Source organism: Brachycentrus maculatus, unplaced genomic scaffold (genome assembly GCF_059751285.1).
Source record: "Brachycentrus maculatus isolate JH-2025_06_01 unplaced genomic scaffold, ASM5975128v1 h1tg000586l, whole genome shotgun sequence".
Classification (NCBI taxonomy): Eukaryota; Metazoa; Arthropoda; class Insecta; order Trichoptera; family Brachycentridae; genus Brachycentrus; species Brachycentrus maculatus.
The window spans coordinates 647,904-667,939 of record NW_028281326.1 but is presented as its reverse complement, the minus strand read 5'-3'; the positions used below and the strand labels follow the sequence as shown (position 1 = coordinate 667,939).

Here is a 20,036-nt window from a genome sequence, read left to right as displayed (position 1 = left end):
GGAAATGTAAATATATAAAGATGATGTAAATGTATATAATAGTTTATATTAGTTTTAATATAAGCTAACTTAAGAAATAAATAAAATAAAAAATAAAAAAATAAAAAAAGTTTCACTTAGTAAATACCACATTTTCTCAAAATCTATAGTGACACTTTTCGATGCATTCTGCATCATTTTCAAACACCGTATGTACAATAGATTTTAAGAAATAGTGGTAATTACCAAGTAATAATTAAAAATGGATAGTCTAACCACAAAGTGACTACCGAATCAATTAACGAAATTAAAGAAAATTATTTGCGGGCAATTGATTACTGGGCCTTAATTCATAACACTATCAAGGAGCAGCGAACGTATGTAATCATATATATAAAAATATATAAGTGCCGAATATAGTATTGACACAGTGACACATTGTCAGATATTACACGTACCTCTATTCACATAATAAAGTACCTATATTTACCTAAGCAATGTTACTGACCTCACAGCGGCAGCGTATTGACTTTTCCTATATCCCACTTACACTGATTCAAGCGGAGAGTTCCTCTCTATAATCGCAATTAATTAATTTATGAAACTTGATAACCTAAACATCGCAATAATAATTAGACTGTCAGTAACAATATTTATGTGTATTAGGCAGTTAAAAGTGTTATGTTTCTTCAAATTTCTGTATTTATTATTGTGTTTAAGAAATTAACAACGTCTCCAAAATACCTAGTATATGTTGTAACTGCGCTTTGAGGTGGAGACTGACCGAAGCATTTCGTCGTAACATAACGTCGTAACATCGCTCGCAGCGAGCATCACTGAGCATCCGAAACTATGGATGGAGCGCTCGGCTCGGTGTACTGACTACCTGAATGCTCGCATCGTAACGTGTTACATTACTTTATTTATTGTTTCGGCATTAACTTTGTGGTAAGACATGTTATAATGATTAAAGAAAACACTTCGTTTTTTACCACTTGAGTTTTATTATAGACTACATGTTTCAGAAGTTAAACTTCCATCATGGAATGATGGAAGTTTAACTTCTGAAACATGTAGTCTATAATAAAACTCAAGTGGTAAAAAACGAAGCGTTTTCTTTAATCATTTTGTTACATTACGACGAAATGCTCCAGTCAGTCTCCACCTTTAGGCTCTGTTCTGCAGTACCATGGAGTCAAAAAGAATATGTTTGAACAAAAGCATGAGTTAAACAAGTATGTAATTTTTTCACAGTTTTCTCTCTTTTTGCTGTGCTTTTTATAGCATACCACAAGCTTGAATAGTCCTTCCAAGAAGTAGGTTATGTAACCATTTATGCACCGATAAGCTATATGATTATTATAAGACAAGGTACAGGCATACGAAGAGATGATAATCAGAAGAGCAGGGACCCAGGCTGAAAACATGTTATTCCTGCATCTTAAAATCGAAATCGTCAGAAAAGATGTATTTATTTCACGAAGAGGTTGTCGGGTTTTGAAAAAATGCTACTCAATTATTAAAATACCTATGCTTTTATTTTAAATGTTTTATTTTCATATTATTTTTTGACATCTCATCAAAGATGAAGAAGAATATGGAAGTCTGGACTTCCATATTCTTCTTCATCTTTGATGAGATGTCAAAAAAAATATATGAAAATAACTCCTGTAATTGAAGATAATCCAGATTTTGTGAACAAGTATTTGGACATACTCAAAATGTTGTTTTATTTTCAACTTAAATTTTTTGGTAATCTCTGAAATGTCAATATTGAATTTGTCAACTTATATGAAAAACAAAAAAAAATTAATGCCAATCTTATTTATTTACAAAATTTCAAAATATGGGCTTTTCTTTATATGTTTAATATGTTTGGATGGTGCAAGGTGAAATCTAATACAAATAATAAAACCCACTGTGAGAGCATGTTGTGATTTTTTCGTCCTTTTTCTAGGCATACGCGGCTGGGTGTAACATCGTCATCCTAGCGTCCAACTTTGAACGCGTGCAGATAATCCCGGGTGCCGTCCACAACTATGTACGCATCACCTCGTTGGACTGCAGCACGGATACCGGAAAGATCGCGGCAGCGTACGACAGCCAAGTGTGCATCTTCGAACCCACTCCACTCATACATACGAGCTGCTCACATGTGAGTATTACACATCCTACAATTCCTAATAATGCGGGCTTAGGTGGACCTACCTATTTTTACCACTAAAGGACTTTGATAAATAAAATAAAAGATGTGTCATATTCCTAGAGGTACTTAATTTAAATTATTATTGTGGGTATCTTATCTTGCCCTCGTAAAGTTTTATCTATAGAAAATTCTAGGTCTCAAAGATGGAATCAGTAATAAGAGTCGATGTAAATTTAAATATTTTCATCAAGGAATAATTCATATACAAGTTTCATTGTTTTTAATACTCTCCTTATCATTAGTAGTTCACTTTGTGTAATACCGCTTTAAAAAACACTACTTCATGACTGCTGGTTTTGGAATAATCATTCCATTATGAGGTCAAATGTAGACTCGTTCATTGTTTTTATTTACTAATTTGTTTAAATTATCCTTCTTACTCTTTTGATAAATATGTTATAACTTATATCAATAGTATAAAAACAAAAATGGATAATTTATATATCCCTGTTTTTGTGAAAATTCACAAAAAAGGAGAGCTTTACAACTTACATCTACTTATGCAATGCAAAAAATAAAATGCGAAAATTGAAATGTATTGTAAAATGTGCCCTAAATCGGATTTTTCCCCAAAAAATTCTCACATGTTACTCGACTTGGATTAGTGGAGTCCTCCAGTTGTCTGCACAGTCCAACCGCCAAAATTCATCCTGTCCAATCAGTCTACAACTTGGGCTTATTATTTTAGTCAATATACCAGTAGAACTAGTATAAACTAGCCAATATTGCGCAATTTACTATGAGGTCTTTCAGAATCAAAAGAGTTTTTGTTGAAAAGTACCCAGGAAGTATTTTGAATGTGAATAAAATTGTAATAATTGAAACGAATGCAACGACCATCAACATGTTGGCCTCTAAGGGTAGTTACTTGGAGCAGGACCGTGCGCCTTTATTTTTAACCATACTACTCTAGTATAGTTACCTAAGACAGCGTTGGCGTAGATTGTTTCACATTCCTACACACAGGACCAACCTGCCGATGGTTACGTCTGTAGGAAGAGCTACCGCTATGTTGAACAATATCTCATTGGATATTGATCTGTTCCATGTGTCTGAAGGAGTTTTCCGAAGCAGGATTCTTCTACACCTTTAGCAATAGTATTCTTGCGTATTTTCGATTTTGATGTATTTTAATGTATACGCTTTAAATTTTAAGATTGTAATGTGTATGTTAATTATAAATAAATAAATTGAATTGAAATAAATAGTACCGCCGCTATGGCTCCAAGAAAGTATTTATACTCAATATTTGAACCAGAATTTTTGAGAACAAAAAAACTTTTGAGTGCAAAGTGTTAAAGTCGAAAACAACACACAAGTTGGCAACTCTAAGTCAAAAGGTACACTGCTGCTCTGAACCCTGGTTCTTGTTCCATCTTCTGTATCCTAAAAAATATTGCATATTTGTAGTAGTGGTGTGTATTTAAGGTTCATGATCCCTGACTTGTAGATTTCTTTAAAGATGGCCGAAGGTGGAACGCTCTCTATTAAGTTGGTAATTACAACACCATCTTTACGTAGGGTTTGGAGTATCGCTGGGTCCAGACCGGTAGGCTGTTGGCTGCGGGACCACTGTCCGCCCTCTCCTGGAACTTGGAGGGAACCCGCCTTCTGACCGGAGGTGCCCTGCTGCAGCTCTGGCACCAAGCTGACGCACACGATGAAGACGGTAATAATTATTGATTGATTTGGCATTTGTTTTGTAGAACTCCATTTTTATTTATGTTATAATTGTTAAATCAAACACAGATTTTTTGAGTCTACTAAGTTGTATTTTATTGTTAAAAAAAAACACATAAAAATTAATATTGTTATGCCTAGTTATGGCATTTTCAAATGCCAAATAAATAAATAAAACACAACTTTTTAGTCTCAAAAAATCTGTGTTTAATTTCACATTTAATACATTAAATACAGTAATAATTATCTAGATGAAATGTGCCACAAAGTATCTGCGGAAAACATTCAAGAAATTAGCTAGATACTTGTTTGGAGTATGTACTTGGTCATTTGCTCTTAGCACATTGTTGTCGGGCAGTTTTTTCATCAACCCCGATCCTAATTATGCTCAGACAATCTTAGTTTATTGATCACTAGTAATGGCAAACCCAATTTTGATCTGTACAATCTTTTATGGCATCTCTCGCGCTCTACCAAAAGTAAACAAATAGAAAGCCTATAAGCGTTTCCCACTTTCTACCGACTGCATGTAAAAGACACTTTTAAGCGTTTCCCGTAAACAATGTGTTAATATCTTTTAAACTGTGTTTATCTGTAACCAGTTTTATTTTGCCAGTGTATTTGCATTGAACCTACTATTTATGTAATTTAATAAATGATAAACTCTTTTCAGCTCCACCGGGTGTGAAATTTGAGATCGGAGGCGGGGATAAAGAAGGGAAGATTTCGGAAGAAGAAGATCCGGTAATTATTTCATTTTATTCTCTTACTTATTATCATCAAAAAAAAATAGATAATATTATCTGAAAGTATGCTGAAATCACTAGTACTGAATGTGTAAATTCCAAGGGTCTTCTTATTTATAACTTTTATTTATAATTTTTAAATGGCATGCCCGAAAGTAATCAGATTGGGCTAGTTTTCATAGTGAGACCTTTCAGTTCCAATTTGCCTGTAGTGTTATCATGGAAAGATTGTCTCTTCCGTCACAATGTTTTCCTAAACCTATTTCATCCATATTCAAAGATAGTTATAAAATTCAGTCAAACCAATGTCAGGAAAGTATTTCTTAAAAAGTTTACATGTGAAGACACTGAGTAAAACATGAGCTTAAATACTAGTGGTTTTTTGCTTTAGGTATAATGAAATTTCGACCTTATGTTACAGAGTTGGATTTGTGTATGGAGATGCCATACGGCGACTCCGGCATACCACCTCGCCTTCTCTCCTGATGGAACACTGTTCGCTACTTCCGGGAAGAATGATCGCCTAGTCAAAATTTGGTATCAAAATAAGAGTAAGTCTATTTCAACTCCGTACCATTTTTTCATAATTTATTGTCTACCTTTGTACTATAGTGTTCAGCGAGTTTACCTACCGTACTGAAGGTCCTGGGTTTAATTCCCAGGGGGTCAATATAAATACATATTTTTTTATATTTTTTTTTTTTTTTACATTAGATACTGTATATATGTATTATCTTAAAGGCTTCAGCCGTTCAATAAATAAATAAATAAATACAATAAAATCTGAAGTGAAGGACTAATCACCTTTCCTTCATGTGTTTAACAATCAAGATAACACCGCTTATGTATAATTGTTATATTAATATAAGGGTTACAAATAGATTTTTCACCAACATTGGCACCATTGTTAAGGTGCCTTGAAGGTTTGGAGTATTTTACGAAATTTGCGCTATACAAATTACCCAAATTGATTATCCCGGTATCTTAAAACATGCTTAAATCTCCTTTTTTTGTAACTAATTTGTAATGTTATTCTTTTCAGTTTTATTCTCAACGAAGAGTAGTGAACAGCCAACAAATAATACGGAGCTCAACTACGGATTCATATACGTCGCCCATCCGAGAGCACTAACACATTTATCATGGAGAAAAACCAGCAAATACATGCCCAAGTAAGAATTCTTTCTGAGCCTTGTAGTTTCTTCATCCGTCTAGCAAGGCTGTCCATCTTATTGCACTACAACACCTTGCTCCCCTTCCTACCACATCCTTATAAGTCACTAATTTTTCTTCGTCTTTTGGCAATACGTCCATTTCATACTATTTCTTAAAATCTATTGTGACACGTGTTTCAATGCATTCCGCATCATTTTCAAACAATCAAAACAATGATGTTTCAAACAACATTGTCACAATATATTTAAAGAAAAAGTGGTATTTAACTAGTGAAATTTAAATTTAAAATGCATTTTACCACAATATGACTCCCAAATCAATTTCTTTCCTTTATGCTATAGAAATCACTCGTTACTTACAAAAGAAAAACTGTTATTTTAATATTCATTTAGATTATTATTGACTACTGCAGACCTAATAAAATCACTTTTTTATTGGTTTGAAAAACTGTTTGTTGAAAATTTCTAATTTTTTAAAAGCAAAATGGGTGTTATTAAGCCCATTGTGCCGTACACACCATTGGACATGTATTAGGGCCAGAAAAATTAGCATTTTGCATATGCGATGTCACCAAATTCGTAGTCGTGCTAATAATAGAGTTTTGTTCATCAGGGGCAGCGTGGGCAACATGCTGGTGACCTCGTGCCTGGACAACATCTGCCGCGTGTGGGCGGAGACCCTGCCCCCCGAGGAGGGGTGGGGGCCCGGCGCCGGAAGGGCGCAGCCGCACACGGCCCGCCACCGAGCGCACCGACACAAGCACCGCTTCATGCAGAGACTCAAGCACATGAAGTGAGCCCAACTTGCACATTTCTTCTTCTTCAAACCCTCATCCGCACCCCAATGGTGCATAGGGCACTGAATCATAAAAAGGGCTACAGTACTGGAGGTCCCGAGTTCGATTCCCAGGTTAAGGTTAAATAAATATAAGTTATTATTTCACTCTAATATTTATTCAATACTACCCTGGACTGGTACCTGAAGCAGAGGGCTGATCACCTTTCCTTCATGTGTTAACAATCAAGATAACACTGCGTTTATATGATGCAGTGCCCTATGCGCCATTGGGGTGCGGATAAGGATTTGAATGAATGAAGTTTTTTTCTTAAGTGTTATCATTTGAAAATGTCATTAAGTTTTTGTCCATTTGTATATTTAATGTTGTCTACTTTTATATATCGCTCACTCCTTTCAAGAACGTCATAAATCAATAATCGTCAATTTTCAGTTGTACATGTTTTCGGAATGCCTAGAAAATGTACTATATCCCAGCAAAAGTGGCATATTTTTAACTTAATATTTACCCGCTACAGGGCAGAAAGTGTTGTTTTTGCATTTTGAAGAAAAGGTATTGTTTAATCATTTTTTTAAATATACTAAATATTTTTCAAATGGAGAAAAAACCTTCAGGTTTTACCTAAAAAGATCTGTTGCACAGTGAAAAGTTCAATAAGGCTTGATATTTATTTTCAATACATTGTATTATATTTTTAAACTTTAAAAACGTTCTCCTGAAAAATCAAGGTTTTTTTATTTATGACGTTCTTGAAAGGAGTGAGCGATATGTGTGTATTGAAAAGTGTTATTTTTTTAGTTATCTAATAAGATCTACAGATGAAGCATGTTTTCTTTTCCCGCAGGACTTGTTTCCACATTCGCCGCACCGCGCAGTCCTCCAAGCAGCTGGGCACGCCCATCCCCACCCTGCCGTCCACCTTCAGCGTACACGACTTCCACAACAACTACCACTCAAATTCCTCCACTGCAGGTTATTTAACCTCTGACTTACCTTGGGGTGGACTAAACATGATTAAAAAAAAAAACATAATTCTTTGCCATCTTTAATTTTCATTTATTCAGACTATTATATCCAACACAAAAAACAATTCATTAAACTCTTCATATTCGAAACAACATTTTAATATTCGAAAAAGACACCCATTATTCTAGCATTAGAAATATCCATTTCATTTAGAATCATGGGTATCTTTTTAAAATATGAAAATGTTGACTATTTAGATGCCATTTTTGGAATTTTTTATTGGCTGTCTTAGGTCTGCATTTCCATTTGGCGGCATCTATAAATGCGGAGACGGACATCCCATTGGTGCCATCGATGCGCTCCAACCCGGGTGACGACGGAGCTCCGCGCCCGCACTTCATCCTGCACTGGCTGCACAACAAGGAGATGCACTTCACCCTGCAGGCCGAGACTATACTCCACGATCTCACTAGGAAAGTGAGTGCAATTCTTTACTTACGTTTAATACGCAACTTAGTTTTAAAAAATTGCTTTTCAAGAGAAGGTCTGTCAGAAAGCCTAGATGCTTCTGTATCAGATCTATGAATGCGGTGGGACAGCTTTCAATATTATGTTTAATAAGATCTCACTAGGAATATGAGTGTACAATTTATTACTTATGTTTAGCATTATCTCACCAGGAATGTGAGTGTATAATTATTTGCTTATGTTTAACATAATCTCACTAGAAAAGTAAGTGTATAAATTATTATTTATGTTTAACATGATCTCACTCCAAAAGTAAGTGTATAATTTATTACTTTTGTTTAACATGATCTCAGTATAGAAGTGAGTGTATAATTTATTACTTTTGTATAACAATGATCTCATTAAGAAAGTAAGTGTACAATTTATTTCATATTTTTTATATAATCTCATTAGGAAAGTGAGTGTACAATTTATTATTTATTTTTAACACAATCTGACTAGGAAAATGAGTGTAAAATTTATTACTTATGTTTAACACGATCTCACTAGAAAAGTGAGTGTAATATTTATTATGTACTTATTTTCAACACAATCTCACTAGGAATGTGAATTTACAATTTATTACTGGTGTTTAAAATATGCTGGTAATCAGTGCACCGGTTCTTATGGTATTCTATTTTGGTTTAAACTATAGTTATATTGTTTTTATACAATTTTTTCAGTTATATTGCATCTGTAAAATATTAATAGAAATATTACTGTTTTCCCAAATCCATATTGTTAAAGAGAGTTTTCTCTCATCGTCTTTTTAATATTCAGGATTTTAACCATCACTTTATTCTCGGATGAATTTGTAATGTGATTGTATCGTTTGTTTCAGATTTTAGATAAAGAAGATGCGGAAGAGTCCGGCATAGACGGACACAATCACAACGCACATCACCACCCAGAAGGGGATGACATGAGTAAGGACATTTTTTGTAACAAGTGATAAAGTTCACATCCTTTCTTGTTTATTATTGTACTGCAACATATTTCATACATTTTGTACGGTCTGTTTCTGATACTTTTGGAATGCTCTTTTCTTATACACTTTTCTTTCATTCAAGGTTATGGGTTTTCAATTTTATATATGTTTGATAACATTACAACATGCAACTATTCAATCATAACTTCTTGTCCACTTCTGAAAATATACACAGAAAAATATATTTGCTGATGCACTGTGTTCTTGGTGTGTTAGTATCGATAATATAAAAATTTACTAAAATCTATGTATGAAACTTAACTATGACTGTAGTAAAACATTCTTGATTCAAACAACTTGACCGGTAAAATACTACATATTGGGGCAAAAGTAATCACAAATTTTTCAAATAAAAAAGTTAAAACTTATTACAAATGTTATATTTGTTTTGCTTCTTCTAATTTTATACAAAAAGCCTATTTGGTGGATCCGCCACTGGATATAAAAATAATACATATATACAGTGCCGGATTAACATAATTATATATTTTTTATTTTTTCTGTATTTGTTCATATTACAGACATGGAAATGGTGTAAATTTTTTTTGCAAGAAGCCTAAAAATTGGAAGAGGCCTCTCAACCCCAAAATCCACTTCTGGATATATTTCACTCAGAAATTAACGTTAAAAAAAACTTGCTGAAATCTTAATCTTCAAGAAGAAATTTGAATAAATTGATTAGGTTTTTGTAGCCATTCATATTGTGTGATAATTGTGTGAATAAAACTCTTTTTTGCCAACATTTCAGCCTGTATTTTAAAGGCTAACAATGTGTTAACACGTGTTTGCGGGAAACGCTTAAAAGCGTCTTTTACATACTGTTGGGAGAGAGCGGGAGACACTTATAAGTGTTCCATTTGCTTACTTTTGGCACAGCGCGAGATGCCAAAAAACATTGTACAGATCGGATTTGGGTTTGCGGTTACTCGTGATTAGTATACGAACCTAATAAGTATACTAATTATGGCCGGGGTTGATGAAAAAACCGCTCGCCAATAATGTGTTAACAATGTGGCAAATAGAAGTTTCAACACAAAATGGCCCATATAACTCTATTACAAAATAAACAAGAAGTTCTGATTGACAATAAACCACACTGCACTTGCATATTTTTAATACTGATTCAACATTTTTCATATTCCACATGTCACGTGTTTTGCTGCATTCAAAGAACTTTTATTGTTTACACTTCACATGTTCGTGGCATATATTTTTCTATGGGATTACATCACAGCCCGCTGTGAAGAGAATGTATGTATAAGTGGGAGATGTTTCTGTGGCACATTTTGGAAATAAAATTTTGCATTTCAGAGCGTAAACCGAAACTGAACAAGTGTTGCTCTCAGGATGACAGCAATAGCGATGAACAACCGCTCCCAGGTTCTGTGTCGTTGATTTAGTCATGTTAATTTCACGCACTGATTATATTGTTACGCTGGATGAACGACTATCTGTTTTTCATTTCGCTTTGATGTTTTTTTAATTTCTTTCTTGTCGGCTGTTCAGTTCTGTGCACCAATGCTGGAATTTGTAGCGAAAGCCGATTCGCCGTCAGTATTTATGACAGCATTCAAAATATTTGTTTGGTTGAGAATCAATTGTTGGGTAATATATCCAAAATTAAACAAGGTTTATTTGGTTGAATTCTATATTTATTTATGTAATAAACCTTGTTTAATTTTGGATATATTACCCAACAATTCAATATGGATTTCTACCAACTGTCTGCAGTTACAATAAATGAGAATCAATGGTTAAGACTATAACATAAATCAGAAAAAAATGTCATAATTTGTGTACCATCTGTCTAACTGAAATATATACGATAACAAGACTCAAATTGTATTATATACGTGCAAGACAAATGCTATTTTTATTATTTTGTTTATTAGATTATTGCTACCTTTATAGGTGTCGGGTTGTATTCCCGTGGTTAGTGTCGCCGACTCTTGAGTCAAGAGTTTCTCGGTTCGAACCCATTCTATTTGATACCTATTCTATTCCAATGAGCCGCTTAAGCTCACAGAAATAGTATGAAATTGAAGTATTTTTGTAAATAATAATAAAAAACACAAGTATTTATCTTTTTTTTAAATATTAAAATATAATTATTGTGATCGGTATACAGATTTGTATACCTGTCACAATAATAAATCAATTTAGTGAAATCTCAAATCATGTTTTGATTCTTGTTAATTAAAATAGATAATTGATTTCTAAAATGTAAATGCCAATCCAATATTTACTTGTACTTATTTATCTCCATCTTTGATATGTATCTTTTTGAGGCTTACAATATATTGAAGTTGCACGGATAAGCGCACGCTGGGAATCGGCATTCGCGATACTTCCAGCCCTCAAGTAGAATGAGTCAGGTCTTATCTACATGATAATGCATGTTTATTCAATGTATGGTTTAAAAACATCAGGTTTTGTTGTGTACATAATACTGATCCAATTGGTGTAAATGATTATTATTAAGTCAACACGCTTTGATGGTTAATTACATAGTATATTAACTCATAAGTTTTTTTTAATGATCTTCATTGCCTTGATTTCTCACACAAATTCTGCATAAACGAATGTAGCAGTTTATTTGAAAATTACAATGAAGAATACATTTTTTTTATTATTTACACTGCACTGAAAATTATACTAGCTTTTTTAGCTACATTATAGCTTTTTTAGACATTTTCAGACTGGTAAACTAAACCTGGTCACTGATCAAGTAATATAAAAGTGGTAAAAGTGATATAGTATAAAGTAAATAAAATAAAAGTTGTTTCATTATATAAAATGCAGTTCCACCAAGAAACGTCTGTAAAAATAATCACTGAAAAATATTCTTCTACTACAACACTCTCGCTTGAATCCAGAATTATTTTAACTGCATATAAGGAAATTTTACATTCATAGAACTTACTTTCAATTAAACTTTTGAAAGTAATCTGTCTCAATTATTTACTAGTATTTTATTTGAATATTTAGTTTCATTATTTTTATTCATTGATGGGTGATCAAATAAAAAAATTACATTTTTTAAATTAAAGTAGTTAGTTGTTGTTTTTGGATTTGAAAAGATGAAAGCTAATCAGTCCGCATATTTAATTATGTGATGCATATTTCTAGCTCCTGTTTGATGATTTGACATCAAAATCTTAAACTGGATAGAAATATAAACCGAGAAAAAATAATGATTAACATCCTTAAGGCGCTTGTCCACAACCCGGAATTTTATCATCCGGCAGTCCGGTTTTGAAAAATAAAATCGACTACGACAGTTTAGCGTGATCGAATTTACGCGCAACGTGTTCACGAATCGATCAAGAGCACCGATCCGAAAAAAAATGAACAAAAGCACAAGCCAATCGTTTTAAAACGCTAACTGACGTGCCGGACGGTAAAATTCCGTGTAATTCCGTGTAGTGGACAAACGCCCTTAGTCTAGTAACTGAAAAAGTAAAAGTTACCCATTAGGCACATCTCTGGTTTGAATAGCCATTTGTTTAAGGTTATTCTCACTGCATAGAATAAGAAAAAGTAAGGTTAGAAGTTACTGAATAATAAAATTACTTGTGTGCGACTTAAGATTCTACATTCGGGTGACTGATAATATTACAATGCTGGTTAAAAGTTGTTGCACATAAATCACCTCGGCTCCATATCAGCAATGATACACCTTCATTGATTAAGTACCTAAGGTCTGCTTATCTAGTCAATGAAAATTAAATGGTGCAGCCATGAAAATGGGGGAACATTGGGTGCCGTCAAGACGCGCCACATGCAGTTGTCTGGTTTGCCATAAGGCATTGTTGTTGTATGGAACTATATATGTACAGAGAAATAGGAACGACTAGTTGAGGGGACACTGATATTTATTTATTTATTTATTGAACGACTAAAGCCTTTAACATAATACATATATACAGTACCTAATATAAAAAATACACTAATGAATACACTAATAGAGAAACAAAAAGTCTTAAACATAAAATAATAATAAAATAACAAATAGTAAGCACTGGTAAATACTCGTCTCCTTCACACACTATCAGCGAGCAGCGAGAGAGAGTGAAACACAACTTCGGTTGTGTTTAAAAGGTTTTAAATTTATCCATTACATATAACATGGAGAAGAAATGCTGAGAAAGTGATATACTGCCAAAGCAGTGTGCAATCAATAACCTTCATGCATTTGTCTAGCCGCATTGGAGTCCAGTTTCCATACCTAATTAGGCCAATTTTAAATTTAATGCCTAGTGCTCAGTGTTTTTTTTTACAATGAAATAAACATTTAAAGTAAAATTAAGGTCATTTTTGCAAAAGCTTTTTTTTATACTACATATTACATAAAGCATTTAAAATTAAAATAAATGTCATTTTATCAAAGTTTTGGACTTTTTTTATAATTTATAATATCAATTTGACACTGTTCAAATGTGTATTCGTTTATAAAAGCATACTGCAATACGCAAATTTCTTAGATTATCGCAGCCTTTCGTATTGTAATTGTTTTTTTTCAGGGTTATTATGCCATTGTGTGCCACTAGGATGGTGGCTGAAATATGTACAAATAATAGCGTCGACACACAACGACATAATAACCCAGATAAAAACAATCAAAATACTGCGATAATGGTTATTAAAATAGTAAAAATATTTATTTTATAATATACTTAAACAAAAAAATTAAACTCCAATATTATTTTCCGTTTTTGTACACTATTTCAGTATTAGTAAAAAGAGTTTTTAAAGCACTTATATTTTACAAGGGACTATCAGCATATTTATACTGTTTTGTGTATGTTACGGTAGGTGTTTATGAATAATATTAAATAGTTTATAAAATATTGCACAAACACTCGCATTCGGCATGAATAAACAAAATGCAGTGTCGTGTGCTGAATCACCAATAGCGTTTTCCTCACTAGCTGTCACCAAATGTAAATAATTCAATGTTAGCACGCACCCAAAGCACCTATCTTGAACATCAACAGATATTAGTAAGATATATTTTTATGCATAATCAGGTTGGTAAGTGTTTGTGACAAATTGAAAAAGTCCAATGATGAATGTCGTCAAATTCATTGTGATGTTTGTTATTAACCCTAGAATACTAAACTAGCGTAAAAATTACAACAGCAAAATGACAATTCCTGGAAAAAACTATGTTCACATCGTTCCCACTTCTGCTTCACAGTACCTTCCTAAAGTGCCTTTAATTTTTTTTACGTGATCTCTTGAACTCAAATAATGTTACTATTACTTCTTAAATAATAAAGTTTTCGATTATCTTATTTATTCCCGTTTTATTTATTATTCTTTCCCGTCTTATTTTTTACAAATGTTCAGTAATCTAGGGTTAAATTAGAATAATGACATCACCCAAAAATAGAACTCTCTAGAAATGTATCCGCTTACCAATTTAACAACAAAAGTGAAATGGTTTGTATTTGTTTTCAACTCTTTAAGAATCATTCTGCACAAAAAAAAAACATCTGAAAAAGTGTGTTTCTCATTCTATCAGAGTTTATTAGAATACGTTATGATTGTGTGGAAGAGAGCCAGGGAAAATCTCATATCGATCACTCCTTTCAAGAACGTCACAAATCAATTTTCAGTTAATAAATCGTCAATTTTCAGTTGTACATGTTTTCGGAATGCCCAGAAAATTTAGTATATCCCAGCAAAAGTGGCATATTTTAAACTTAATATTTACCCGCTACAGGGCAGAAAATGTTGTTTTTGCATTTTGAAGAAAAGGTATTGTTTAATTTATTTTTTTAAATATACTAAATATTTTTCAAATGGAAAAAAAAACCTTCAGGTTTTACCTAAAAAGATCTGTTGCACAGTAAAAAGGTCAATAAGTGGCTTGATATTTATTTTTGATATGTTGTGTTATATTTTTAAACTTTAAAAACGTTCTCCTGAAAAATCAAGTTTTTTGATTTATGACGTTCTTGAAAGGAGTGAACGATATGTGCAATGAAGATTGCACATAAGTGTGTTCTCAATTCTCTTTTCGGGGTCTTTTTGATTTTAACATTTATTATATAAATTAAAATGGAGTTCTACGAATTAAACGCCAAGTCCATAAATAAATGATCAGGAACGTTTACAAATAAACCTATTAGTCTTGAATATGTTTTACCATGTTGGTGATTGGGTTTGTTGAAACATTCCAGGCAGCGCAAACCACAGCCACCCGAGTCTGTCCAACACAACCTCCATCAACTCGATAGCAACGGATGTGACTTGCACACACTTGCCCGACTCCCTGGACGCCAAGATAGAGTCCCTGCTGAGGGACTGGCATCACAGTCCCGACCTGCTGTTCTCCATTCATCCCATTGATGGCAGCTTCCTCATATGGTGAGTTGAATTTGAGACGCAATAACTGACCGGAGATGCACTGCTTCAGCTCTGGCAACAAGCGGATGCACACGATGAAGACGGTAATAACTATTATTTCCTGACATCACATCAAAGATGAACAAGAATATGGAAGTCTGGGCATTTACGGGGCTTACGACCGTCATAGGCTGGTTTAAGTGATCACTTTACACACGTGTAATATTCACCAACTCTACCCATTATTGACAGCCACACTACTCAAATTCTTGGAAGTTCCATATATACAATATGAACCAATTTAGAAACCTTGTTCTTGAATCACTAGAACTTCACTAGAGACATCTATTGGTGAGATGTAAAGAAGCTTTTTACTAAACGAGATAACTCAGATTTTGTGAACAAGTATTTGGACACACTCAAAATGTTGTACGGTAATCATTAGCTACACAATAATTAGTACTTAGTCATTTGCTCTTAACACATTGTTGTCAGGCATTTTTTTCATCAGGCTATAATTATATTCAGACAGTCTTCCACAACAAATTTAAAACAAATTTACGAGGCGAATGTAATTGGAAAAAGGAGCAGAGGAAGACCGAGAAAAACTTGGCACGATCAAGTATGCCAAATACTTGAAAGTTATCAGGTTACAAGTCGAAACAATCGGCAGGTATGTATGAGGAGATGCATGAACGTGGAAGAGGCGAAGAATGTTTGCAAGGACGGAGTGGTGTGGCATTCTATTCTCTCTGCCAACCCCTGCGGAGAAGCGGAGTGATGGTTAGTTAGTTAGTTAGACAGTCTTCCGCCCGACCCTCAGTTTATTAATCACAAGTAACCGCAAACCCAATTCCGATGTATATAATGTTTTTTGGGCATCTCTTGCGCTTTTCTTCTTCTTTATATACCTTGTCAGAACCCCACATTGGCGATCACTATGGGAAAAGCTTCACGGTCCTGCGCCGTCCGGAACAACTCCTCCACTCATATTATTCCGGTCCACTTGCGAATGTTGCAAAGCCACGATGTTTGTTTTCTGCCAGGTCCTCGGCTTCCTTCTATCTTTCGCGCTCTACCAAAAGTAAACAAATAGAATGCTAATAAGCTCCTTCCGCTCTCTACCAACAGTATGTAAAAGACGTTTTTGAGCGGTTCCCAAAAACAATGTGTTGATGTGACCAACTTTTATCGATGAACGTTTTCCAAACAACCAACTTACGCCTGACTGATTGAGTTGTCTGTCTTGCAGGCAGGTGGAGTGGCTGGACGAGTACCACCCCGGGTCGTTCCGGCAGGCGCAGGTCTCCTTCAGCACGCGCATCCCGGGCGCCTTCCCGCTGGGAGACGCCACCACCATGTCCACGGCGGCCGCGCTCTACCACACGGCCGGCCTGCTGCTGCACGTGCGCCAGAAGACGGCCAAGCAGGAGCAGCATCCGCCCCCAGGTGACTACTAACCATCTATATCATCTGTATTAGACCTACCTGCAAGTAACTCGGTCCGAGACAGTCTGAGAATTGTGCAAAAATCACTTTTTTACCATTAAAAATACAATGTGTTGTTGGGACATTATGAATACAATGTTTTATTGGGACGTGAGAAAGTGTGCGTATCCCGCTAGGGATATATGATACCAGTTAGCGCAGAGTGGTATTGTCAAAGTTTGCGTATCACTAATCCTGAGAATTGTATTATTTATTGATACGGCTTTTATTCTGTGGATATAAAATGATGATTTAAATATATTAAATATAAAATTTTTAAAAGACCAATTTTTTGAGTTTATTAATGTAAACACGTCTAGTTTTGAGAACTACTAAGATATTCTCATCAACTGTCAGTTTGTATCTTCACCAGTTCTCATTCAAGTGTTTTCTTTTAATAATTCAACCCTGAGAATATTTTTGCCTTCTGTCAAACATGCGTGGTGGATAGCCTCGAACGGGCATTGAACAATTAAGATTTCTTTCCACGTTGGTATCATGACCATAGTTATCACAACTATGTATTTGTACGCTCCCTGAGGCGGCGATCCTTACAACGTAGCCAAAGTATACTTAAAATGGAACACTAATATTTTTCATGCTTACAGATCCTATGGTGAACGAAGTCTCCACACCCCTGGCTAGTGTACAAGAAGAAAAAGAAGAGAATGAATGGCCGCAGCCGGGTGAAGAGGAAGCTGAACATGAGCAAAAAGGTTCATTTACAATCTACACTTGAATTTTAAATTCAATTCTTATTTCAATTTCTTTTTGTCAAAATGAACTGCCCTTTGCCTAGCCTTTGCATCCAGAATGTATAAAGGAAATGTAGGAATAGAAGAATAGCTGCAATGATTAGGGTAGAATAGCAGCAATGATTAATTATAGGTCTTAAGGTGGAGACTGACAGGATTTCGTCGTAACGTAACACGTTACGATGCGAGCATTCAGGCAGTCAGTACAGCGAGCATATGTTTTCGATAGTAGAACGCCCCAAGATCAGTGCATGTCAGCAGCTCTAGTGCTAAAAACACAGTTTGTAAATCTTGCTATAAATTTTATCAAATAAATGACCCTTTATTAACAAATGTGATGTCTCTCCATTCACCCTTTCATTACAACAGTTTCAATCTGCAAATCTCTCATCTTGCAAATTTCTCCCATTGCAGACGAGAACAAGGGGGTGAAGGCAGAAAAGGACAAGGAGAAAGAGGAGAGTGACAAGGATGACCTCCTGTCGGCGCCCCCGTGCCCCGTCATCTCCATGGTGACCAACCACGCCAATGGGACGCTCAATCTCTGGCAGCTCACCTTCCAGGACAAGTCCAAGTTCTCATCGGTTAGTACCTCTCGATTCAGTCCTGTAAATCTTAAGGCGGAGACTGACCGGAGCATTTCGTCGTAACGTAACATGTTACGATGCGAGCATTCAGGCAGTCAGTACACCGAGCCGAGCTGCTCGCCGCTCCTTCCGAATGCTCCATCCGAAGTCGGATGTAATTTTAGGTTAGTACAGGGTTGCCAATCTGTAAGAAATTCCCCAAACTGCGGGGAATTTGTGGGAATTGGCACTATATATTTTTTTCTTATTTGGAGTAAGCTGTAATTTATTAAAATCACAGAACCAAGAATCACGTCTTCGTCGTCCGACATTTTAACTACAGTACGAATGCAATGTTGCAAAGATTCATACAGATTTTAGGTTATTGATTCAGATTTTCTGATTTTTTGGTGTGACATATGGCAACACTGAGCACAAGGCCACTAGCGAGCACTGATCGCGGTCAGTCAGCAATGCTGTAACGTCATAGTGCAACATGCTCGCCGCGAGCGATGTTACGATGTTTTGTTATGACGAAATGCTCCGGTCAGTCTCCGCCTTTACACAACTAACTAACTAACTAACCATCACTCCGCTACCCCGCATACCTCATACATACCCGCCGATTATGACGACTCCTAACCTGACCACTTTCAAGTATTTGGCATACCTGATCGTGTCATGTTTTTCTTGGTCTTCCTCTGCTCCTTTTTCCAATTACATTCGCCTCGTAAATTTGTTTTAAATTTGTTGCGGAAGACTGTCTGAATATAATTATAGCCTGGGTTGATGAAAAAAACGCCTGACAACAATGTGTTAAGAGCAAACGACTAAGTACATACTTGAAAAGAGTATGTAGCTAATTATTACCGTACAACATTTTGAGTGTGTCCAAATACTTGTTCACAAAATCTGAATTATCTCGCTTAGTAAAAAGCTTCTTTGCATCTCACCAATAGATGTCTCTAGTGAAGTTCTGGTGATTCAAGAACAAGGTTTCTAAATTGGTTCATATATATAGAACTTCCAAGAATTTAAGTAGGGTGGTTGTCAATAATGGGTAGAGTTGGTGAATGTTACACGTGTGTAAAGTGATCACTTAAACCAGCCTATGACGGTCGTCAGCCCCGTAAATGCCTCTGTCTTCCTCTGCTCCTTTTTCCAATTACATTCGCCTCATAAATTTGTTTTACCATTCTTACACAGCTCCCGTAATATTAATATTGTGTGATTAATTTATTGACACATTATCGTCAAGCGGTTTTTCCATCAACCCCGACCCTTATTAGAATAATAATTAGGGTCATATGTTAATCACAAGCAAACTGCAAACTCAATTCCAATCTGCACAATTATTTAATTGTCAGTTTTAAATTGTCATTACTAGAGAACAAATTCTTCAAAAAACTATGTGGAGAAGTCCGTGTAATCACTAAAAATCCTATTTTTATATATTTTTAAAACATTTTGATACTACTTTTTTCGCATGAAACTAGGTGATGTTTCTTCTCTCGTCAGCGTAGTTCTTTTTTTCTTTTGATTTAATATAAAATTTGTATGGACAAATGAAGCATCTTTTTCATACTTTTTTGGGAGTTTTTCCATACTCTATGAGAGGTTATACTAAAACAAGGGTGGCCAACCCGCGGCGCCCTTATGTGCAGCCCGCGGTCATGTATGTCGAATATTTTTAAATATTGGGTCCATCTGAATGTATTTTAAATCATATTTATGTTATTAAAACCAATCAAGTTTCTGTAATTACATGAAATGCATATATTCTGGTGAAAAGAAACTCAAATCTCGCACTGCGTGGCCATTGAAAATTT

General features: G+C 34.9%; 1 protein-coding gene across 3 annotated transcripts in view; it reads left to right on the top strand.

Moving 5' to 3' along the window:
• Rbcn-3A (rabconnectin-3 alpha) overlaps window positions 1-20,036 on the top strand; it is a 96,682-nt gene that overhangs the window by 6,175 nt on the left and 70,471 nt on the right. For all 3 annotated transcript variants that reach the window (XM_088273531.1, XM_088273530.1, XM_088273529.1), the window contains exons 2-14: window positions 1,937-2,134; window positions 3,707-3,854; window positions 4,539-4,609; window positions 5,033-5,162; window positions 5,654-5,783; window positions 6,400-6,579; window positions 7,428-7,555; window positions 7,842-8,026; window positions 8,898-8,982; window positions 15,233-15,419; window positions 16,651-16,847; window positions 17,495-17,602; window positions 18,056-18,225. In XM_088273531.1, coding sequence (XP_088129657.1) covers window positions 1,937-2,134; window positions 3,707-3,854; window positions 4,539-4,609; window positions 5,033-5,162; window positions 5,654-5,783; window positions 6,400-6,579; window positions 7,428-7,555; window positions 7,842-8,026; window positions 8,898-8,982; window positions 15,233-15,419; window positions 16,651-16,847; window positions 17,495-17,602; window positions 18,056-18,225 — 1,917 coding nt within the window. The remainder of the gene's footprint in view (window positions 1-1,936; window positions 2,135-3,706; window positions 3,855-4,538; window positions 4,610-5,032; window positions 5,163-5,653; window positions 5,784-6,399; window positions 6,580-7,427; window positions 7,556-7,841; window positions 8,027-8,897; window positions 8,983-15,232; window positions 15,420-16,650; window positions 16,848-17,494; window positions 17,603-18,055; window positions 18,226-20,036) is intronic.